The 25,587-nt window shown below is 37.6% G+C and overlaps 1 protein-coding gene across 6 annotated transcripts in view; it reads left to right on the top strand.

Moving 5' to 3' along the window:
* Nucleotides 1-25,587, top strand: part of WWP1 (WW domain containing E3 ubiquitin protein ligase 1) — a 113,294-nt gene that overhangs the window by 71,139 nt on the left and 16,568 nt on the right. For 5 of the 6 annotated variants that reach the window (XM_082722607.1, XM_082722611.1, XM_082722608.1 and 2 more), the window contains 11 exons: nt 7,316-7,411; nt 9,173-9,347; nt 11,454-11,508; nt 11,593-11,677; nt 11,807-11,935; nt 14,698-14,773; nt 14,880-14,951; nt 16,718-16,806; nt 20,242-20,401; nt 23,344-23,477; nt 23,566-23,706. In XM_082722607.1, coding sequence (XP_082578733.1) covers nt 7,316-7,411; nt 9,173-9,347; nt 11,454-11,508; nt 11,593-11,677; nt 11,807-11,935; nt 14,698-14,773; nt 14,880-14,951; nt 16,718-16,806; nt 20,242-20,401; nt 23,344-23,477; nt 23,566-23,706 — 1,212 coding nt within the window. The remainder of the gene's footprint in view (nt 1-7,315; nt 7,412-9,172; nt 9,348-11,453; nt 11,509-11,592; nt 11,678-11,806; nt 11,936-14,697; nt 14,774-14,879; nt 14,952-16,717; nt 16,807-20,241; nt 20,402-23,343; nt 23,478-23,565; nt 23,707-25,587) is intronic. The other variant, XM_082722609.1, reaches the window with a different exon arrangement.

Below are 25,587 nucleotides of genomic sequence, written 5' to 3'. Positions count from 1 at the left end.
ATTCTGTAATTGACCTTTTACTGTTTGCTTGATATCCTGCATCTGCATCTCTGTCCATCTAACTTTTAAGAGCCTAGATGTCCATCAGCAGATGAATAATAAAGAAGATGTATTTTTTTACGGTGGGATATTATGCAGCCATCAAAAATCCATGAAATCTTGGCCACCTGCAACAGTGTGGATGGAACAGGAGGCTGTTATCCTAAGCGAAATATGTCAGTCAGAGAAAAACAGTTATCATATGACCTCACTGATAGGAGGAATTTGAGAAACAAGACAGAGGATCATAGGGGAAGGGAGGGAAAAGTGAAAGAAGACAAAACCGCAAGAGACTCTTAATCTCAGGAGATAGATGAGGGTTGCTGGAGGGGAGGGAGGTAGAGAGGATGGGGTGGCAGAGTGATGGACATTGGGGAGGGTATGTGCTATGATGAGTGCTGTGAATTGTGTAAGATTGATGAATCACAGGCCTGTACCCTTGGATGCAGTTCAGTGATTTGCAGACAGCAGTACATTTTGCCCCTCAGTACTTCAGCTTGTATATCATTAACTCTAGAGTTCAGTATTTTTAAAGATTTTATTTATTTATTTGTCAGAGAGAGAGAGAGAAGAGAGCAAGCACACAGGCAGACAGAGTGGCAGAGGGAGAAGCAGGCTCCCTGCTGAGCAAGGAGCCCAATGTGGGACTCGATCCCAGGACCATGGGATCATGACCTGAGCCAAAGGCAGCCTCTTTACCAACTGAGCCACCCAGGCATCCCTAGAGTTCAGTATTTTTAAAGTTTTTTTAGGTAGAGTTTACATAGAAGGAAATGCACGAGTCTTAATTATATCATTTTCATAGGTTCTGACGAACACATACATTGGTTAACCCAAACCCTTAGCAAGATACTGAATATTACCATCATCCCAGAAAGTTCTATAAGTACCTTTTCAACAGTCACTGATTTTTTTCCACTATAGATGGAAGATCAGTTTTCCCTGTTACAGAACTTAATATAGGTGAAATCAGCATGAACACTTTGGAGTAGGGTTATTCTAATCAGCATAACTTTTATTATTTTTCTTTATGATACTTTAATCACCACTGACATATAGTTGTGTCTTGTCCATTTTCTCTCCACTGGAATGGAAGGGGCTTTATTTTGTCCATTTCTGTACTTCTCGTTCCTAAAACCATGCCTGCCACATAGCAGGTACTCAATAAATTTTGTTAAATATGTGCCTGATTAAATGATCTTGAGTGAGTGAGCAACTGGGCAAAGAACCTGGCTTGGCTTGTAAATGCTTCTGAGGAAATGATTAACAAGGTCAAAAACTACTAAAAATTTCAAGTAAGATAAGAACTGAAAGGCACCGATTGAATTTAACAACAAAGAGATGATTTATTGTTGACCTTTGATAAAGCAGTTTCTGGGAAATAGAGCTGTATTCAGAATGCTCTGTGATGGTGTGAATGCGGGGGTTAGAAGTGTGTAGAAAACATTTAAAGAGAGCTAGTATGTAAAGCTTTCTCACCAGTGAACACACAGAGTAAGGAACGCTTGGTTGGTGGAAACGTGCAAGAGGAGATAGAGAACTGAGGGTTAGTTTTTGTTTTATAAAATGGGAGATTTTAAAGTTTGTTTATTTGTTAAATTGGAGAGACTTTAAAGGGTAATCAGGTTCTGATGTGAGGAGTCTGTGGACACAGTGGTTGGCAGTAGAGGAAAGAATGAGGTAACTGTCTTTGTAGTTTATGAGAAAGCAGGTCTTCCATTATCCAAGTTTGAAACCAATAGTTATTCATTCAGTAACTAAATGTGGTAATTTTTATTATAATACATTTCACCAAATTCTTCCACATTCACTCTTTTCAAAGCAAGGTCTTAGTTCAGTAGTAGATTTTGAAAATTTATATATAATGTTCTAGTGAGAGAGAGACTATACCTAAATACTAGAAAGGTGAGTATTACGGTTGAAGAGATGTGTGGCAGTTATAAATGAGCATGTAGATCCATAAAATTAAAGAATTTTATTGTGAAGTCTCATTCAGCCAAGTAACTTGTACCTACTGGGAAGTATTCATGAATTTCCACTATTGAGATATTTTTATCTCTTGTCAATTCCAGCCCACCTCTTTTCTAGGACCCATGGGTATAGCTTTAGCAGGCTGTCACTGTGAGTCACCCAGACCAATCCAGAGTATCATCCTTTGCTCTGCGCCACCCCTTCCCCTACCAGTACCTTCTTCCATCGTTGCTGCCCAAGGCCTTGGTTACCACCTACACATTAGGGACTCATTTGTGACAACTGTTGTGCCCCAAGAGGTAGAATCTCACTTTGGGAGTGACAGCTCAGCAAGTTAATCTCTTCTTGGACCAGCTGTTGGAAAAATGAGGTGGGGCATGACAGGAGTTTTTGCTCTTACTATGTAAGAACCTACATAATATTATTGATTTTGCCTTTTCACCTGCATAGCCTAAAATACTTCCTATCTGGCACTTTACAGAAAAAGTTTGGGAAAGATAAATTCTGTTAGGAGCAAAAACACTGAAATTTGGAAGTGAACCCCTATTTTGGAAAAATTAAAAACAGTTGGCTAGGGATGCCTGGGTGGCTCAGTCAGTTAAGTGTCTGGCTCTTGATTTAAGCTCAGGTCATGATCTCAGGGATGTGAGATTGAGCCCAACTTTGGGCTCCAACGTGAGTACTGAATATTTATTGAATGTTAAATTGGAAATATTTGCAGTTTGCCCGAGGTAAAACTAGAATAGAGCTTCCTAGCTCATTATATAAATGGAACACTTGGTTATGTTTATTTTTTACCCCTAATAGTATAATATATTCCTGCTCACAAGCAAAGACATGGACCAAGTTAAATATTTTAAGTCATAAAAAAAACACTCAGAGAATGGTGTCTATATATTATTCCAGCAGTAAGTATTTAAGAGCTCTTCTGTGTCAGAGGGTGTTTAGAGGGCCAAGAGAGGCCAAGCCTCTGATGCTGTGAAGTATGTGTAACAGCAGGCTGATCAGCCTGGGGCCTTGCATATGCAACCTATTACATAATGTCATATAGTGACAGGTTCTATGAGGAGAGATAGGTGAAGAGCTTAGTGAGTAGCTATGTAAGTAGTAGTGAGTAGCTATGTAAATTACTGTTATGTATATACTTGTATAATTTTAAGAAAATACTCTGCACAGAGTTTTTTACTTGCCTTTTTATTTTTCTCCCAAGTTTTTATTTAAATTCCAGTTAGTTAACATACAGTGTAGTATTAGTTTCAGGTACAGAATTTAGTAATTCATCACTTACATGTAACACCCAGCACTCATCACAACAGTCCCCACCTTAATACCCGTCAGCCACTTAACCTATTCTGCCCCACCTCCCCTCCAGTAACCCTCAGTTTGTTCTCTGTAATTAAGAGTGTTTTCTGGTTTGCCTCTCCTTTCCCCCATTGTTGTCGGGGGACAGTTGTTTCTTAAATTCCACATATGAGTGACATCATGTGGTATTTGTCTTTCTGTGACTGACTTATTTCACCCAGCCTAATATCATCTTAACTCCGTCCACGCTGATACAGATGTCAAGATTTCACTCTTTTTGATAGCTGAGTAATATTCCATTGTGTATATTTACTACTTCCTCTTTATTCATTCATCAGGCAGTGGACATTTGGACTTGTTCCATAATTTGCCTATTGTTGATAATGCTGCTATAAACATCAGGATGTATGTATCCCCTCAATTCTGTTTTTGTTTTAGAGGAAGTATGAGTGTTGGGTGGGGCAGAGGTAGAGAGAATCCTAAGCAGTTTCCATGCCCAACGTAGAGCGAGTGTGGGTCTTGATCTTGGCCCTCTGAGGTCATGACCTGAACCAAGATCAAGAGCCAAATGCTTACCGAATGAGCCACCCAGATGCTTTTGTAGCCTGTAGGTAAATACCTGGTAGTGCTTTGTAAAATTTGGTTGTATGTCCATGTCAGTACAACTCACATTTAGCACATACTTAGTATTTATTAAGCACTTTTGCAGGCACTGTGCTATTTTTACACTGATGAGCAATATAGACTTAAACCTAAACCTTCATGAAGATTGTTGCTCTAAATATGTAGGTTTACCTTAATTCTTTTCAATGTTCTTAATGATTCGTTTTTAAGTAGTTGCACACCAAGTGTAGGGCCCAATGTGGGGCCTGAACTCAAGACTAGAGCTGAGATCAAGAGTTGAATGTATTTATAGTATTTCCTTGTGTGTATTATTGTTTAACAAATTTAGCAGTTTAAAACAACAAATTTAGCAGTTTAAAACAACAAAACATACCATCTTAAATAGTTTCTGAGGATTAGGAATCTGGAAGTGGCTTAGTTGGATGCTTCTATGCAGGTTCTCATGAGGTTGTGGTCATCTGGAAAATGATTAAGTGGAGCTGACCTAGCAAACCCAGGAGAACTGAATTCTGGCCTGCGAGGGGGACAGGCCTGGTCTCTGCATTGGCACGATCAGATATGGTAGGAAGTGGTAGTAAAGATGGCACTACGGGGACGCCTGGGTGGCTCAGTTGGTTGGACAACTGCCTTCGGCTCAGGTCATGATCTCGGGGTCCCGGGATTGAGTCCCTCATCGGGCTCCCAGCTCCACAGGGAGTCTGCTTTTCTCTCTGCCCTTCTCCTCACGCATGTTCTCTCTCCCTGTCTCTCTCTCAAATAAATAAATAAAATCTTGGAAGAAAAAAAAAAATGACACTACAAAGAGCAAGATTGAAAGTCACTTTGAGAAATAAATCCTTAATTCCCCTCCCTGCAGCCAGGACTAGTATCTTGCCTATAGGTGTTTTCTCTGGAAGTTCTCTACCTTTGGGAACACCAGGCACACTTGAGGGTGCTAAATTGGGACATAAGTGACCTTTAGGAGATAAGTAAGTGAATAAAGTTATAAGTGAGTTTGCAAACCCCAGCATTCTTACCTACTCAAATCCCAGAATATTGACACCGGATTTTACCTTCTCACCCAGATTGAAATTATCTTCTATTGAAACCCCCCCATCCTAAAAAGACTAAAAATACTGATACCTATTTGTCCTCCAACGAAATAGCCTTGTTCTCTACTTCTTTAATCAGTCCTACAATCTGCGCCCAGCCACACAAAGGCCCTTTTCATATTTTCAGAGACATACGAGTAGATAGAACATATATTAAAGAAGGAGGTGTTGGGGCGCCTCCGTGGCTCAGTGGGTTAAAGCCTCTGCCTTCGGCTCAGGTCATGATCCCAGGGTCCTGGGATCGAGCCCCGCATCGTGCTCTCTGCTCAGTGGGGAGTCTGCTTCCTCCTCTCTCTCTGCCTGCCTCTCTGTCTACTTGTGATCTCTGAGTGTCAAATAAATAAATAAAATCTTTAAAAAAAAAAAAGAAGAAGAAGAAGGAGGTGTTGTAAAAGCAGAATACCTCAAGAACCAAAAGCTCTTAGAAATCTAATTCATTGGAAGATTTGGGTAATAAAGGTAAAGAAATTTTCTAAAAAACAGAACAAAAAGATAGATTTTTAAAATAAAAGAAATAAAATTGAAAATTTAGAGTACCAGTTCAAAGGGTCCGGTAAGAAAAGTTCCAGAAAGAGAGAAAATGGGAGGACGTCCTTAAAACCCCAACAAATATGAGGGGCATAAATTTTCTTATTAAGAGGGCCCACCAAAATTCAGGATAATGAGTGAAAATAAATCTGTATTAAGATGCCTTGTTGTGAAAATTTTAGTACGTTGGGGCCAAAGAAAAACTTTTTTTAAATTTCCAGAGATTTTAAAAAGGGACTGGAAGCAGATCTCATACTTACCAGAATGGCATTGGAGTTCTCAGAATCAACACAGGAAGCTATTAGGCAACTTATGTTGAGGGAGATTAAACGCAATCTAAATTTAATAACTTACATGATCCCGAGTTAGTTTTGAAGCATTTTGTAACTTATGTTTACTGGATGCAGCTTAAGCAAACTATTAATTTTTTTACATGCCTTTTTTACGTTAAAGTATGCATACATGTGTGCACCTTGCTTAGGGAATACCTTTAGTATGTATAATTGTTGTGTAAGAAAATAATTTAGGGGTACTTGGGTGGCTCAATTAGTTGAGTGTCTGATTTGAGTTTGGCTAAGGTCATGAAACCCAGTCTTGTGTCAGGCTCCATGCTCAGTGGGGAGTCTACTTTAGATTCTCTCTCCCTCTGTGCCCCTCCACCTGTTCTTCTGTTTCTCTCTATAAAATAAATATCTTTAAATAAAAAAGGGGGGTTTAATTATTAAAGACCTCTCCAATCCAAAAAGAAAAATTAGATTGGGCCCCTTGGTTTAAGAGAAAGAAAAATACTTCCATTTCTTCTACTTTCAATTGAAAACAAGAATGTTACAATCAGAAATAAGCAGGTATTTATATTTTATATTTAACATTTTTCTTCTAGGAAACGGGAATCACAGAGGAGAAAACAAGAGTGGGGAAAATAAGAGATTGCGTCTTTGAGATGGAACAGAAAAAGATGAAATTGGGCTGTCCAAAAACTGAGGAGTTTCACCAAAAACAAGAGGGAGATAGTTGTATACAAAAAGACACTGAATGCATATAGAAGAATTATTGTGGAGCAATTTCACCACATACTTCTTTAATGCAGTTTCTCCTAAAATATTTTAGATGTATGTTTTTTAAATTACCAGCAAAAGTGGATAATTACCTCATTAACATTTTGTGCCTTGAGTCTGATACTGGGCTGGAAATTCCTCTACTTTTGATTAAACTTGTCTTTAATTAATTAATTAATTAATTAGAGAGGCAGAGCATGAACAGGAGGAATGGCAGAGGGAGAGGGAGAAGCAGACTCCCTGCTGAGCAGGGAGCCCAATGCGAGGCTCAGTCCAAGGACCCTGAGATCATGACCTGAGTAGAAGGCAGCCGTTTAAGCTACTGAGCTACTCGGGCACCCCTACGTACATTTGTCTTTTCTGATGATAAATTTTCTATGATAAATTCTATAAATTAGTAACATTTTAAAATTTTAGGTAATACTTTATCTTCCTTTCTTGACTATATTTATTGAGTTTCCAATACTGTTAATAGAAAAGGAATAAGAACTTAAAGGGTACTAATAATTGGGAAAAGAAACTTTTATGTGTGTGTGGAGTGTGTATATATATACATACATATATATATATACACACTTTTTAAGGTGTGTGTGTGTGTATGTATCCTTTTAAAGTAAGACTTGTAATTTTCCTGATTATATATAAGGAATGATTTTTCAGATTGTCTTAGTTATCGTATATTTTTGTTTTGCATTTTTGTTAAAGGTGGGAACAGAGAAAAGATCCTCATGGTAGAACTTACTACGTGGATCATAATACTCGAACGACTACATGGGAGAGGCCACAACCTTTACCTCCAGGGTAATGTGACAGCTTTATACATCTCCAGTTGTGTTTTATCATACATGTGATTTCTTAAACTTACTTATTAATGATTCTTTCATTGTGCATGTTCTGTTTTCATCATTTACATCTGTGAATAATTTCAGTTAATACGATTTGTTATATTGTATCTCTTCTACAGTTAGTCTGAAGGGGCTTCATCAAGAGATTGTCAAACACTGGCAAGAGTTACTGAGAGTACTTGTCATTTTGATCCAGTTTTAGTGCTTGTCATTAGTTTTTAAGGAATGAAAGGTGTATTTAGGAAAATTTGTATGTATGGTTCTCCAGAGATAGCGATCTAAGGTATGTTACATGACGTTTAATGATACAAGAGATGTGAAAGTGCTTCAAAGTTATCTAAAAGATTACTCTAAGTAAAATTGTATCACATTATGGCTTTAGTTAAATGAATAAAAACATTTCTATTACATGCTAAATAAATTCATGCTTGTTAGGCTGTCATTCATGATCATTCACAAACAGACCTTCCTTTTCATTTGTGTTCTTACCTTTCATAACTCCTTATATCTATTGTGCTGATAGCTATTCGAATTATATTATTTATATACTTCTCAGACACTATCTGAGGGGCACCTGGTGGCTCAGTCTGCTGAGCATCTGGCTTTGGCTCAGGTCATGATCCTGGGGTCCTGGAATAGAGCCCTGCATCAGGCACCCTGCTCAGTAGGGAGCCTGCTTTTTCCCTCTGCCCCTCGCCCTCCGCTCTCAAATAAATAAATAAATAAAATCTTTGAAATACATGCATATATACGTACATAGAAAAAAAAAACCCACTCTGCCTGTTCCTACAGTATCTTCCTTATTGTCTTTGCTGCTCACTCAGAATATCTGTCCTTCCAGATGTAACTTAAAGTTCACGAATATAGTACACATTCCAAGTCCAGAAAATTCCAAGCATAAATGTTATTTTTGTGCGACTTATTGCTGAAAGGATTTTTAAATCACTGTATGAGTTAATGGCACAGAGAAGAAGTGTTTGCAAGGGAGCTGAGATGGGGCAAGTAGGAGAACTCTCTAGGCTTGCCTTGTCCCTCAAATAAGCTACGTAACAAGATCAATGGCACAAATTGACTTACAGTTCTCTGAAACTGGGAGGGTGGGGGAGAACTTCAGTTGGTGGTGAAATAGGAAAGAGCATTTTGTTTTGAGGGAATATTCAGACAAAGAGATGATAAAGGGAAACATACGATACACTTGGGACCAGCAAGTAGTTATTTGACTCTCATGTAGCTCCCTTGAAAGATCTTAGGGTAGAGGAGGCTGAAATGGTGAAGGGTTTCATTTTAATGTCATGTGGGAGAGCTCTGATAGGTGGGATGACATGATTGCATCTGCATTTGTGTTCAGCAGCCAGATAACGGCTGGAAGATTACAGACCTGTAAGAATCGAGTTACAGCCCTGAACTTGGGCAGGTGCTAAGGGGCAGATTGCTAGGTGTACAGTGAGCACTCAGTAGCTTCTTAACCAGAAAAAGAGAGAGGGTAGCCAGATTGATAACTGGGACTTTTCAGTCTTTGGCCCCCTTTTTTAGACAGTTCTCAGAAATCATATAGTGGTAGAATGGAAGGCAATTTAGCCCCCAAAAAGCAGGTTACATATTCAAAATTTTAAAGATATGTTCTGCCTCTGATTTTTAAATTATATGAGTGAAGTATTAACTAAATACTTACCAGTTTCTGTTTAATTTTTATTAATGCTTGTTTTGTTTGTGGCAGTTGGGAAAGAAGAGTTGATGATCGTGGCAGAGTTTATTATGTGGATCATAACACCAGAACAACAACCTGGCAGCGGCCTACCATGGAGTCTGTTCGAAACTTTGAGCAGTGGCAGTCTCAGCGGAACCAATTGCAAGGAGCTATGCAACAGTTCAACCAGAGATACCTCTATTCGGTAATAGCAGATTGTAAGATGTCCATACAGCTCTTTCCTCCAGGCATTTGCTCTTTTCTACTTTGGTGATTTTTAAATGTTATAGACTGCACTGCAAGGTATTTTTTTATTTACTCTTTAATAAATAATTCTGATATACATACATACTAAGTTTTTTTTTTTTAAATTCTGGTTTACTAGCAATATTACAGCTTTTGTCTTTTTTAAGTGGTAGTTTGTAAGTGAAATTTCTTAATGGAACAATATGGCTTTACTAATTCCCAGTTCTTTGCCTTTAATTATAATCATTTTCTTTGCTCCTGATTTTATTTAGGACCAGTCTTGCCCTTTTCCAGCTGTTCTGATTTCCATTCCACATTGTCAGAAACAGCTTAATGTGTTTGACCTACCAGAGATATTCCTGGGATTGGAGATAGTGTTGTCCAAAATATCTAAGCTATTTGAAAATTTGACCTATTGATGGTCCATTTATTGCCAAAGCAAACATCCACAAGAAGACTTGGGGTAAAGGGAAATCTTCATTAAACAGGTTTGATCACAGGAAGTGGAAAATATAAATTTTAAGTACCAGACAACTCTAGAGAGTGTTTTGAGGCAACTTGAAAACCTGAAACATAGAGGCTAGCAGATAGGGAGGAAATAGGAAAGACACAAAAAGAAAACTTAAATAACTCTTTTCCATTATCTTGCCTCAGGCTGGCTCTTTCAGCTCCATTTTCTTCACTGGTTAAATAATAAGTTCTCATTTGCAGGTTGACCCATTCTCCTGGTGATCTATAGCCAGCAGAGAGGGAGGGGGCCAACCCAGCTTACATAGCATTTCCTGCTGCCACCAGCTGGTTCTTTGGTAATTTGTACAGAAATCTGTAGTAAGATTTCACTGTTGCTGTATGTAGTAAACAAGAAATTAGGTACTGTGTGCTTTTGTTCTGGGTCATCTTAGCTGTATATATGAAAGCCTCGCAGAAACAGGGCAGAATCGGGTCATAGGGATGTAGTAGAAGTGTGTTCTGCAGAGAACATCCTTAAATGGGTTGAGGTGTAATTATCTAAGTATAGCACAAGTCTGGGATGAAAGTCCCGGCTAATGCATACATCAGCTCAGTAATGTCACCTGTTAACCCAATTCTTTGTGCATCATTACCATGCTTCATGGGCTTCATTCCCCAGCGTACAAAAGAAGATGGGGAAAAGGGAGTGAGAAGGGCAGATGGCTTTTATCTTGCAAGCCCTGCCTTTTTACTTGTAAAGGGGTGTCCTTACCAGGGACTTCAACCAGTACTCCCTGACTAGACTTGGTCATTCTGCCAACTCAACTGTGAGGAAGGCTGGGAGTGGAATATTAGACGGACACATTGCTGTCTCGAACAAAACAGTGATTTGAGTGTCATGGACGGAGGTGTGGGAAGTGGATATTAGGTAAAATTAGCATCTATTAAAAGGTTATAAAATATTATGTATAACTGTCATTAAGATGTAATTTTTCAGGTGATGATTTTTACATTTGTCGTTCTTTTAAATTGATAGTGCAATGTTTATATTTTCTTCTGAATATATTTCTGGGCAATAATATATGTAGGCATGAATGTTTATTTATGAATATATAAAAGATACTAACACTAAGATAAAAGTTTACAAAGATGATACTGGATTTTAATGTTGATTTTATTAATAGGTGTGTCTTAAAGGGAACTGTGATTATTGTTGTAATTTTAAACAAGTAATATTTTTCATTTAAACACCATAATTTTCTATATGCTCTTCTCACTTCGCTCCCAACAAGTTATTATAGAAGGGCTAAACAAATTAAAAATTAATTATTAGATTGAAATCTAATTAAATTAAAATGTTTAAAGAATTAAAATATTAATCTCAGTATATTATTTCTAAATCATCCTAGAAAAATTAATGCTTTTATCAACTGATGGGCCCCTCTTAACTCATGACATTTTTAAATGTACTTTGTATCTTGAAATCACTGTATTTACATTCCTTTATTATATTTTTTAGAAAATTACTATAAAATATTGTTCTACAAAGTATTTAGTTTATCTCTGCTTTTATATTAATGTTTTTATTTTTCCCTCCAACCATTTCTCCAATCAGGCTTCAATGTTAGCTGCAGAAAATGACCCATATGGGCCTTTGCCACCAGGCTGGGGTAAGCTGATATGTTGTTGATAAAAATGTCTGAAGGTATATTTAGTAAAGAGTGATTAAATGCTCTGCTCACTCTATTTTTTAGAAAAAAGAGTGGATTCAACCGACAGGGTTTACTTTGTGAATCATAACACAAAAACAACCCAGTGGGAAGATCCCAGAACTCAAGGGTATGTGCGTACTAAGCCCTTCACTAAGTCATCTTACATAGATCTATGGATAAAATCAAGTAAATCTTGATTCTAATGTTTTTAGTACCTAGAAGATACTCACCTTCTGACTGTAACGTTATCTTTTAGCTTACAGAATGAAGAACCCCTGCCAGAAGGCTGGGAAATTAGGTATACTCGGGAAGGTGTTAGGTACTTTGTTGATCATAATACAAGAACTACAACATTCAAAGATCCTCGCAATGGGAAATCATCTGTGTAAGTGAAAACCTGAAGTCTTAAATGCTATTTAATGAGGACATAAAAATTTAGCTTCAAATGCTCACTTCTGCAGCACATATACTAAAAATTTAGCTTCAAGTTTAGCAACAGATTGTACTTTGTGGATCAAGAAAATCTATGTAAGTAATAGCCTGGTATACCCACTTTTGCTTTACATTACTAGAGAAGGAATTTGTAGCACGTAATGTGTTAATAGTAACGCTAGCAAATATTTCTCTCGTGATTGCTATGTGCAGCATAGTGCTCTACGAGTGTTGTATAAACTACTCATTTTATCTCCCAACGACCCCTTGAGAGAGATACTATTATTTTCCCTTTTTCAGTGCCGAAACTGAGACTTATGGAGCATAACTAACTTGTGCAAAACCAGACAGAAGGGAATGGAGCTGGTTTCAGACCAAGGCAGTCTCTTCACAGAGTCTGTGCTCTTAACTGCATATTATGGTACTACAATTCATAAAGGAATGAGATGTTAACACATTTGAATTTTCCAGATAAAAATATGTTAAAATAGAGCTCACCTTCATCCTTAAACTCTTAAGTGTGATATCTTTGCATCACAAAGAAAATAGAAGCAACCATAAAAGGGTTTTTTTGTTTTTTGTTTGTTTTGCTTATTCCTACTGTCACATCTGTCCACCTCCCAGCATCTGTTTTCCTTTTTGATCCTGTAGATGAACTGTCAATGTTCCTATCAAAGACCAGTCCCTTTGCTGGCACTCTGGATATTTCCCCCTTCTTTCCCATTTAATTGCTCCAGCAGTTACCATCTTGCTATCCTCCATCATCAGTTTTTCTTCTACTGAATTAAATCTCATCAACTGGTATTTCTCCTAGATGAAAAAACAAATAAAAACACAACATTTTACCTTCTAAATTAATTCTTTGAAAATTCATATTATTACTGGCCTTTAAAGAAAAAGTACCTGAAAGCATTATTTCTACATTGCTGTTTCTAATTTCTCTTTCAAACAGACTATAAGGAAGTTCCACTGACCCTGAATTTGTTAAGGACACCAGTGATCTCCATCACCATTGTTAATTGTTAATTCAGGGGTTGGTTGTGTTCCTGTCTCATTTAATTTAGGAGCATTTGACACAATACATTTCTAGCTACCTCAGCTTGAGAGTATGTCCAGAATCCACGTAGGTCTTACCATATCCACTGCCACCACATGGTCAGCTGGAATGGTGCCTCTGTCTGTCTGCTTTCTACCACACCTCTTACAGTGTAATTCTTAAAGCAACAGGGTTGACTTTTTTTTTTCTCCCTCTATTGAGTATAAAGTCATTCCTTCACACAAAAACTTCTCAGTGATTTCCCATCTCAGAGTGAAAAGGAGAGTCCTCACAGTGGCCTCCACAGCCTTATAGAATGTGACCTGTTACCGCTTCAATTTCATCTCTGTTTTCTCCCCTTATTCACTCTCCTTCAGCTTCACGGGCCCCCTAGCTATACTTCAAGCACCTGGGCTTTTACCTCTGGGTTGTAGCTTTTATTCTGCTCTTTCCCCAAATATGTACATGACATAATACCTTCCCTGTTTTTGCTCAAATATTAATTTGCCCGTGAACTCAGCACTGTTCACCATTTCAGAAATTTAAACTTCTCACTGTACCACTCCATGTCTTTTTTACACTGCCTTTCTGTTTCTCTCTCCCTTCTCTCTCCCTTCCCCCTCCTCTTCTTTGAGGAGCAGGAGTGATAAAACATTTACTCCCTTCTGGGGTGCCTGGGTGGCTTAGAGGGTTGAGCTTCTGCCTTCGGCTCTGGTCATGGTCTCAGGGTCCTGGGATTGAGCCCTGCGTCAGGCTCTCTGTTTAGCCAGGAGCCTGGTTCCCTCCCCTCTCTATGCCTGCCTCTCTGCCTGCTTGTTACCTCTTTGTGTCAAATAAATGAAATCTTAAAAAAAAAAAAAAAAAAAATTATCCTCTTCTAACACACTGCATATATAGTTTACTTCTTTATTTTGTATCTTGTCTGTCCCCTTCACTGGTATATAACCTCCACAAAAACAGGTTTTGTTACCTATTTTATTAACAAATAACACTCTCATTGGCTAGAAGAATGTCAGGTAATACTATATATTTCACAGATATTTGTTCAATAAATTCACTTGAACCTAACAACATAAGAGAACATTTTCCATCCATTCCAAAATGTTCCCTAAGATCATGAAAGGTCTTTGTGCTTGTATCTTAGGTTCTCCCTCAAAAGGCAGAATACCCAGGCCTTCTCAATGTGAATTGAACCTGTCCCCCCATACCACCCACTCTGCCTCTTCCCTCAGCGATCAGTTGAGCTGTGTGACCTGGATGTCACTTGTTCTTAGAAATTACTTTTGCTTTGCATACATGTCAGCAGTGTTTCTTTCAGTTTGAGGTTAGGTATAAGTTATGATAGAATTTCCTTTCTTGTTCTTTTCTACCTAGAGCTTCTGTCCTCCTTAGTTTTAAGTATTATCAGAGTTGTTTTTTTTTTTTTAATAGTCAGTAATAAACTTAATATTTCGTTTAATTGACTTGTTTACAAAAGACCCATACATGCATGCAATCTTGCTCTTTGTATGTGTCCGAGCTGCACAGGCCTCTTGGCCCACCAAATGTTGTCTGCTGTCCCAGCAAGTAACTTTCCTGTGGTCATTTCTAGGACTCTGGTATACTCCAGTTTCATACTGAATATTATATATCCAATTTTATTTCATATTAATATATGTTTGTTTGTTTTTTTCCTTTAGAACTAAAGGTGGTCCACAGATTGCTTATGAACGCAGCTTTAGATGGAAACTTGCTCACTTCCGTTATTTGTGCCAGGTACTACAGTGGTAAATAAATCTTATGTTCATAATCATTTAGTCTTATCTTTATACTTACCTTTACTGCACCATACATGATATCATGGTATTATTTTTGTTTCTAGTCTAATGCACTACCCAGTCATGTAAAGATCAATGTATCCAGGCAGACACTATTTGAAGATTCCTTCCAACAGGTAAGGAAGATTTTATCAGAAGAAACAATTATATTCTATATATATAAAGGGAGTTAGGGTTTAGAAATTTTAAACCATGGCTGCCACTTACTGAGTGTCCCTAATAATAGTAGTCATAATAAACCCCATCATGTGGCAACTGATTGCCATGTGTTTGGCACTGGCATCTTACGAGTATCATTTCATTTAATTCATCCTCACAACATTCCTTTGAGATAATGCGTACCATTAAGTCCATTTTAAATGAAACTTGAAAGGCTTCTGGAACAAGTTGACACATTCTGACAGTTACTTTTCTACGACTTCATTAACTCAAACTTAAGTCTTGATAATACTACCAAATTAAAATTAAATCAGTATCCCTTCAGTAATCCTAATGTTCATTGTTACCTCCTATAGGTTTCAGTTTAAAGATTAGGATCCCAGAGAGACCTCGTTTGAGCCACACTAGTTAAGATGGGAGTCCCTGCTCACCTCCCTCATAGTCCCATTCTAGCCCTTTATGTATTCTTTTCAGTAACACACAGCACCACATGACCCATTTTGTCTCCCTTACTAGAGCTCCCATGGGAACACCAGCTACTTCATTTACTGCTGTTATGCTCAGTATCTAGAATAGTGCCTTGCACATAGCAGGTTTTCAGTAAACATTTGGTGAATGAATTAAATCTAATGTTTCTGCCTTTCCTGAATGATCTGCAGAATATTTATAGATAAAAAATCAAAATATTATTAGTTCTTTTTTTCTGATGTGGAGAATTTTCCTAAGTCTCTCATTCTCCCACCCCACCCCCCCACACAAAGTATTACAGTGATGGACTGAAAGTCCCTGTGTATACAGGTACACAGCGATTTTTACATAAACAAGCCAAAATGTAATAGCGGCACTCAAAAATTAGAGATGTTCAAATCCTAACTTTACTAGCTTTTGGAATTTGGGCAAGATACATAATACAGCTGTTATCAAAACTTTTTTGGTTTGAGTTTTAATAAATTCCTAGCTTGTTATAAAGCTGTTTGAGCTTTCTTGTAGTAAGTGTATATCATCCAGATCCATGAAAGATTTTATTTTGCTTTGTTCTTTGGTGTGGGGAGAAGCAGGGTCTGTTTGACAAGCGTGACTGCCTATGAGGCGAAGTCCTGCTGGTGAGCTCTGCTGTCTCCCAGACATGGCGGTCTTGGCTTTGGTTTTGACATGTGTGGTGGAAGTAATTGTTATCCAGAAGTAAAGCCTGTTTGCTAGAATCCTACTGTAAGCTTTTAAGGATTATGAAAATTGAGTTTACATATTGTATAAATCCTTTGCTTTAGCTGAGTTCCTTTAGTACTGAGAAATGGAATAGTGGTATAAGCAGGGCCCAAAACAAGGTCTTTTGCTTCTCATCAAATGTTGAAAAATTTGCAAATCACTTTTTACAAGATTTTGGTCAAATTTGAGGAGCAGCAGGAGAAGGAATATTTTATAAACTTAAAAGCTTTCTGTGTCACTCTTTCTTGCCACTAACCCAAAGTAGAACTACCATTTGATAGTAGAAGGGGGGAAAGAGATTTTAGAAGGTGAATCACAGAAAGCTTAATAGAGTAAGGTATAATATATCTACTTGTTCATGGAACACATCGGCTGATCCCCAGTTGAAGGCATTGTTGTATGAGATAAGGAACTGTGTAACTTTGGAAATGCAGATGAAATTTAAATTGAATTGTTTTGGAAGAAGCTTATGCTGTATATGAGTGTTTTAAGTATCCATGTTTTTGTTTTTAATTAGATTATGGCATTAAAACCCTATGACTTGAGAAGGCGATTATATGTAATATTTAGAGGAGAAGAAGGACTTGATTATGGTGGTCTAGCAAGGTAAAATAAAAAACACACATCTGCTTTGAAATAAGTATGTCTCCATTGTATGCAATGGATGTATTCTTGAAAACATACATTTTTTCAGTAGCAATCCAAAGTTATTTTTAAAAAACAAAAAATATTAGTGCAATTCTAGAGGTAAGCATTACTATAACTATTGTGGTTATCCTATACATTTTCTGTGCATTTATAAAAATTTGTATGTATGTGTAGTATAATACATATTTGCTGGTTTTTTAAAACAGAATTGATGATACAATATGCACAATATAGCAACTTCATTTTATTGTTTTGTATTTCATGAACATCTTTTCATATCTTACATGGAGCTAGTAATACTACTCATTTATTTAATGGTGCTAATATTTCTCTGTGTAATATTACATTTTATGTAGATACCGTAATTAATGGATCAGCATATATAAGGTTGTTTCTGAATTTTTACTATGTAACAATGTTTTATGTTTCTGTTTTAATCCAGTCTGAGTCTTTGAGAATAGTTTTTCACATTCATTAAATACATTCATTGTTAACAGTAGAAAATGTGAAGCAATATGAGTGGGAAATCCTTTTAATTTTTAATTTTTTTAATGAATAACTATAAAAATTTTTGCTTTGCCCAAATATAATTTGACAACAATTTGTTTTTTAGCAGAACACCCTCATTAAACCTTTTAAAGTATTAAACCTTTTCATAGGAACAGATCTTTTTAAACTAGTATTTCAGAGGTGTACAGAATTACAAACTCACAATTTCTGTATAGCGGGCAAAAAGAGATAGATGGGAGCACATTTGTGGAATTATCAGAGTTGGTTAATTAGCATATTTTCTTCTCTAGTCCATTATTCAGCTTTTTCAGAAAAGAAACACTACCTATCATATCACATCTATTGTGATTTATCTCAATTTCAGGAATGTTCAGATATTAAAAAGATCTACCTTAGAAATGAAATACGGTTTTATTTTTTACAGTGTCTGACTTTGTAACATTTGTATGTTTGTCTGTACTTAGAGTCACCTCAGCCGTTTGGGTTTAGTTTCATGTTTTGAGGGTTTTAATGCATATATTCAGTTACTCGGTAACATGATTTTCTTATTCCTGAATTCTTAAATTTGATTCATGTTTTCATGTTTTTATTTATTCAGGAGTTCACAAGGGTGATACACTCCTTTAGTTTTGCATGTTTGAAAATGTGTTTTCAGTTGCTTTTGTATATAAACAGCTTCACTAGATACAAATTTCTTATGCAGCAGTAGTTTCTCCACCACTTTGTAGACATTACTTCCCTGTCTTCTAACATTGAATTTTACAGCAGGTGAAGTGGAAGGCCAGCCCCTTGTAGGAAACTTTTTTTTCCCTTTGGATGCCCACACAGTCCTTTTCCTTGAAGTTTGTTAATTTCATTGTTGATTGTTTTATATCTTTTCTTAGGAACATATTAAGATCTTTCTTAACTTAAGGGAAATTTTCTTCTATTATGTCTTTGAATATTTTTTCTGTTCCATTTGTTCCATTTTTCTTCAGGAACATCAATCATGGGTATGTGGAATCTTCTTTGTCAGTTTTACATGTCTGTCATCTTTTCTCTGATTATTTTAATCTTTCTTTTCAGTTTTGTTTTGATTTTCTCAAACCTGTCCTCATGTCACTGTATGCAGTACTGCCCTACATTTTGTTGCTTCTAATGTGATTTTTCTTCATTAGTGGCTTTACTGTTTTCTTCATTTTCTTCTCTAGGCTCTGCTACCTCATCTGTTGTCTCATAATTTTTTTAGCCTCTACTATCTCTTTAGTTTATTTGAGAGTACAGTAAAGGATATGCTGAAAGTGAACTCTTCCACTTCTTGTTATAATTTTTCTTTTTCTGAAAGAAAATGTCAGGGTATATAGGTCAGATACCAAGTTCAGGCTTTCTTCTTTTGAATATATTCAGTTTTCTCTGGGCGGCTGTTTGCTAAAAGTGATCTGCAGCAACTAGAAAGTTTATTTCTAGTTTTTCGTTTTGTTTTTGTTTTTGCGTCTGAACCAATTATCACAGATCTGTCAGTCCTTTCCCCTGGGGGCCCGTTTTAACCTGAGCCTTGTCACACTGTGAAGTCACTTGGTTCAACTACTACTTTGGGACTGGATTTAGTTTTGTGAATTGGTGTTTATCATTTCTTATTTGATTTTGTTTAGGAAAAGATTCTCGTCTCTACCAGTCAGGCAGTTTCTGAGATGGTATTTTTAAAGCTTTAGAAAAACTTTTTTGTGAATGGGCTTCCAGGCAAGATTTAGCCTGCCTAATAATGGCACCCAGTGTGATTTTAAATTTGTTCCCATTATTTGACAGCATTAAAGAAAATCACTAGATTATGCTTAAGAATCAAGATTTCTGGCTTCTCTTTAAAAACCCTAGACCCACGTTCCCACCTTCTCTCATGACATCAGTTGGCTGAATCTGCATAGCTGATTCAGTCCTGTGGGATAGATACACTTTTTCACTCTGCACACCACGGCACTGTCATCTAAGGGTGGTGATTATCTGCCTAGAAAGAATTTTTCCTTAATGGGGGGGATTGTGGCTAAGTAGAGAATGTGAAGCCCATACAGAGAAAGAAGCCATGTGTACTGATCACTATAAGCATTTGAGCTTGGAACCCTGCTTAGAAGAAATTACTATTGAAAGTCTTGCAGATTGGGTTTATTTTGTGATATGAATTATTAATCATTTATCTAGTTAGATTTCATTATTAGACTTTGCTAAATAAGGGGAAGTAGGTGGTGATACGTTACAGAATGCTTATCACATTTAAAGATGCCATGTTTTGAGTTTTAGTTCCATTTGTAATTTGTTGGCAATAAAATTAAAACTGCTGCATAGCCGCAGTACTGTGTATGTCAGTATCAGCAGCAGATACTTAACTAAAATCGATCTAGGTAGATCCTAGAATGCCTCTGAGTTAAGGATACAAAAATGTATATGAACACATGACTTTTGCTTTTGAGGAGCTTTTAGTCTAGTTGATGGGCAGGTCATGTGCAGGAAAATGAATAATATTGTGATTGTTATCACAGTACCACAAAGCGTTCAGTGATTGATACAAACAAATATGATGAAAGTGGGATGAGTCTCAGTTGGACTGAAAGCAAGTGGGACCTACCGAGGCTGAGTTGACACTGAGGAGACATACCCAAACAAAAGTGTGGCAGAGAAATAAGCCTGTTAACCTGTGAGTAGCACCAAGTTTGTAGTTGGGCATCATAGGAACTGCAGGTAACTGAGCAGAGGGCCAGATCTTAGAAGGACTTAACTGGAGGGCTAAGGAATTGGTCAGCAGAGTTATGAAAGGCTGTTGAGCAGAGAGATGATGTGTGTATGGGTGTATCTAAGATTTGTTTTTAAATTCATGTATGTATGAATGCTAAAAAAAATACTATTTTCTTTTAGAGAATGGTTTTTCTTGCTTTCACATGAAGTTTTGAACCCCATGTATTGCTTATTTGAGTATGCTGGCAAGAACAACTATTGTCTTCAAATAAATCCAGCATCAACCATTAACCCAGACCATCTTTCATACTTCTGTTTTATTGGTCGCTTTATTGCTATGGTAAGTTCTTATTTTCTTCTATTTATTTATTCAAACTTATTTCAGAAGTATTTTGGAGAGGACTTAATGATGCATGTTATCCTTGGTTATGTGTATTCACATATCTTGTTACCAAGGAAGTTTGCCTAGAAAGGAGAGTACCGTATTTTTGGAGTACCTGTATGAAATCAAGATTATGAATATAAGGATTATCAATGCAGCTACTTAGTCTTTAAAAATCCTTTCATTTTATAAATTAAAGTTTAATTACAGTGTGACTACTTCTGAATAAAAAGAAAATCTGAGTTGTATTAAAAATTGCACTTGACTGATGTTTTGGGAGTTCTTTTTTTTTTTTTTTTAAAGATTTTATTTATTTATTTGACAGAGAGAGATCACAAGTAGGCAGAGAGAGAGAGGAGGGGAAGCAGGCTCCCTGCTGAGCAGAGAGCCCGATGCGGGGTTCGATCCCAGGACCCTGGGATCATGACCTGAGCCGAAGGCAGAGGCTTTAACCCACTGAGCCACGCAGGCGCCCCATGTTTTGGGAGTTCTTAGAGCTTTGCAGAAACTCTTGTGGGACTCTTGTCTTTTCAGAAATGTATTTATTTGTACTTTCTGTCTATTCACTTAGCAAATATTTATTAAGCATCGACTATGGTATCATTATATGACAGAGATGAGACCATGATAAAAAGACACAGTCCCTGCTCTCAGGGATCTAAATTCTATCGGAGGGAGACAGAATAACACACAAGTATGTGCTGAGGGAGAAGGAATGTTGCTTTTCTATATGGCATGATTAGAGGTGGACTCTTGGGGGGGGTAACACATGAACAGAAACGTGAAAGCAAGGGATTGAATGATGCATATATCTTGGAGAGTAACATTCTAGACATAAAGGAACAGGGAAAAAAAAGGTTCCAATGAGGAATTACATATTTCTTTTTGTTTTTTTAAAAGACTTTATTTATTTATTTGACAGCACAGGTAGGCAGAGTGGCAGGCAGAGGGAGAGGGAGAAGGAGGGTTTCTGCTGAGCAGGGAGCCTGATGTGGGACTTGATCCCAGGACTCTGGGATCATGACCTGAGCTGAAGGCAGCCGCTTAATGACTGAGAATTACATTTTTGATTGAAAAATGGCATGTGTGGAGCAGAGTATATGAGAGAGAATTTGGTGGGAGATGGGGTTGAAAGATAACTGTGTGAGACTTCTGGAAATTCACAAAAGGGTTTTGAGCAGGGAATGTCATGAGACTAAAACATTTACATGCAGATAATGATAAGTAAGAAGAAAGAATTTGATGAAGTCAAAGGGATAGGGAATATGGGAGCATTGACAATGAGTAGGAGAGATGAAGAGATCTGTGCACACATAGAAGTATGAGGTAATAGAGTGTATAGATTCAGATGCTAGTAGTGAGGAGATGTGGTGGAACACAAAAATTCTCTTCTGGTGGCTTCTGTTTCTTCAGTGATACAGAAAGCAAGATCATTAGCTCAGAGTGAGGAGTAGGGAAAAGTATTTGAGGAATAATAGTCCCCCGGGAGAGAGAGTACAGTGGGGAAGTACAGTTAATCAGGCAGCACTAAGTTCCTGCTGGAGGTTGTTGGTCAGGAACTAGTCAGCATGGTTGTGTTTGCATTTCTCGGCATGTTCCAATACCCAGGCATAGGCATGCAGTAGGTTAAGGGTTGTGTTTACCTGGGCTTTGGATTTTGCCAGAATTTCTTTGAGGAGAGGCTGGGTTTGAAGGTGTACACTGGAGTAATTTTAGTGATTTGATGATGGAATCAAAACTGAATAAGGAGAGAATAACTTTGTTGAGAAGCTGAGAGATAGTGTTAAGGTTGCATGTATTGTTTAGATCCAAGGGGGATCAGAAATTACAAATATCACTACAAAAGGCAGTAAGCTAGGAAATTAGGTGATGGTTAAAATTGAGTTTGTGAAAGAATGCTGTTATTGCTAGTAATAGTATCTGATGTTAAAAATGTTTAGCTAAGAGCACTAAGGTTACTGAAAGGACTAAAAAGGGTATTAAGCAAATCATCATTGTAGATATTGAAATGTCTAAAATTATGATGGTGGTGTAGAAGAACACAGCATTGAGGGCGTAATAAGGAGAAACTCCGAGATCTAGGGTTGATGGCAGCAAAGTGGGTGCAGGGAAGTGGCCCTGAGCCACTCAAGGAAATATGAAGCTATGAACTTTAAGATGGGCAGCTTTGGGGAGAAGGAATTAGTAATGAGCAACACCTGCCCTACTTCCAGGCCTGTTGACATGAGGGGGATGGGAAAGAAAGAGCACCCCTGTGGGAGGACTTGGGATGGAAGCAGAGTCTGCAGAAAAAGGCTAGATGTTGTTAAATCAAGATGCTAAAGTATCTTCAGGGAAGGAGTGGGGGGTGGATTTTGTTAATGATGGATCACGAGCTTTAGAAGGCAAGCATAAGAGATGGTTTTGGGAGTTAGGGAGGTGTGAGAAATGGAATTGGATATTGAGATGGATGGGCAGTTGGTGGTGAAAGTCGGGGTGTGAGGAGGGGGTCTGGTGCTTTTTGTGTTGGCTCTTGTGAGCAGGAGGAAGGCAAATGGGGTGGGTCTTGCCAGGTGCATGCACAGGAGCCCTGAGGCTCCATCTGTGTTTCTGCATCCATTTAGGCCAATTTAATTTATAAAACATACTAGAAAGAGTGGGGTTTTGGTACTGTTCTTTGACCATTCTCGTTGACCGTTATTGGTAGGACATGATAGAGTTAAGTGTTTGAAGTCATGTAACTGTAATTTGTGTTTCATACTTAGCATTTTGCATAATATTTTGGTTTTCATGATTTATCATGGTTACTTTTATTAAGTGCTTATTTTGGCTTGTGAAGCCTCATGATTTCTGTTATTGTGCTCTGAATAAGAATACTGTTTTATAAATTTTTAAGCAAAATTTTTTATTTCTCTTGGCAGGCACTTTTTCATGGGAAGTTTATTGATACTGGTTTCTCTTTACCATTCTACAAGCGTATGCTAAGTAAAAAACTGACTATTAAGGATTTGGAATCTATTGATACTGAATTTTACAACTCCCTTATCTGGATAAGGTTTGAAGATTTATCTTTCAATAAGACATTTTCTTGGAGCCAATTTAGATACCATGTTAATTAGTTGATATACATTTGTATCACCCAGAGATAACAACATTGAAGAATGTGGCTTAGAAATGTACTTTTCTGTTGACATGGAAATTTTGGGAAAGGTTACTTCGCATGATCTGAAGTTAGGAGGTTCCAATATCCTGGTGACTGAGGAGAACAAAGATGAATATATCGGGTAAGGTGATACACCTGATTGACCTTAATCTCTAGAGCTTCTGGAGTATGTCAGAACGAACTCCTCTATCTGTGCCTTTAATTTGACCCCATGTTCACTCCTCTGGGAAGTTGTTGCACATTCATTCCTCCTTCCATTTATCCTTTTTTGTCACTTGCTCTCTACTCTGACAGGACTCAAAAATTCAAATGTACTAAAATAACTTCTTTGCCTTATTTAAGTTCTTCTCGACAGTATCAGTGTTCTTGAAATAAGACACTTTCTCACTTCTGCTTGCTCTAAGCATTCTGACCTTTGTCCAGATCAAAATTTATGGAACTTTAGGGCTAAAAAGGGCTATGCAAAGACTGTGCAGTTTCTTTATTTCTAAATGAAGCACCCAGGGTGCTCTGTCAGGTAGTAGCGAAGCCCATTCCGCAGCCAGCCTGTGCCCAGCACGCTGATGCTCAGTTCCACTTCCAGCTCACTTTTCCTCTTAAACTTAGTCTTTTCACAGTACCTGCCACAGCCTCTGTCTTGAAACTCTCTCTTCCCTTGAATTCCATGATCCTGTACCATATGGATTTTCTTCACGTACTGTGTAATGATGGTTATCTAAATCTCCATTTCCTAAATGTGCTCTAATATAAGAGTGACCAATAACTAACCACAACCAAGATGGGATGATCAGAATAGTTTCTGGAAGGCTTATTCTGGTATCTTTGTGGAGGACAAACTGGGAGGGATAAATGAATGAATGGAAGGAAGTACTCAGAGATCAGAACACAGAGGCTCTTTCATTCTCCTAGAAATTGAGTATCATAGGCCTGAAACAAGACACTGTAGAGATGAAAGTGAGGGAATGGAGTTTTGAGGATATTACAGAAATAAAATAGTTCAGATTTCATAACCAATTACATGTAGTGGGGAAAATACCAGCAAATGATGTATTTAGGGTTTCTGGATTGGTTAATAGTTGGCATGTTTTAGCAGGATATCCAAGGAGAAAGGACTTCAATATCTGAGGAGGAAAGCAGGATTTGGGAATTTAAGAATTATTGGCTTTTCTATGATAGTTAAAACTTAGGTAATTGAGGATAGCATCTTCAAGTAGTAAATAGTGAGAAAAGAAGGCAGAGATCTCAGTGATAAACATTTCTGGAATAGTGAAACCAGTAAAGAAAGGAGTAGCCAAAGTTAGATCAGATCAAGAATGGTGATACTGACCAGGGAAGAACTACATGAGACTTGGGAATGCTGATGCCCAGTGTGCAGGAAGTTCACATGCAGTAGGAATAATTTTGAAGAGGGCATCTCGACAGCTCTTTGGTGACATTTATGAAGAAAGTTGTTTTGTTTTTCCCCCTGGGAAAGATGTTGAAAGTCCCAGACCATTACAGTGGTTTAAAATTTGGGTGAACAGGAGGTTGTAAGTGGAGGCAGTGACATATAGAGTACTCTCTTAATTGGAGTGGTGGTAAAGAGAGGAAGAGAATAATTAAAAAGAAATACTGGGTTGAAGGAAGGGTTTTGGAAAATAATAGTCTGAGCACCCATGTGGGTAAATGGGAAGAGGGTAGGATGGTAGAGTTGAGGGCATGGGCAAAAGAGGACGAGTACTTGATGAACAACAGTTGTGGAGGCTCCAAGGATGAAAGGTTTGCCTTAATAGAGAAGGTGACCCAAGAAGCAGAGGAATGTGGATAAGTTGCCTTTCTTTTATCTGCTGGTATCGCTGGCTTCTCCTCATCAGTAGCCTGTGCTGTTCCTCTCAGGGACCTCCAGACCCATTTACTATCAGTGAAAGGCCCCTTGTGGAGGTTCTGCGTTGCCATACAGATTCTCTTCCTTATTGCTTCATTACATTTCCCTCCTCGACCTCTGCTTTTTATGTCTTCTCAG

This window comes from Mustela nivalis (assembly GCF_964662115.1).
Source record: "Mustela nivalis genome assembly, chromosome: 2".
In the NCBI taxonomy this organism is placed as follows: Eukaryota; Metazoa; Chordata; class Mammalia; order Carnivora; family Mustelidae; genus Mustela; species Mustela nivalis.
The sequence above is the reverse complement of the archived record's forward strand: the minus strand, read 5'-3'. Positions and strand labels throughout refer to the sequence as shown.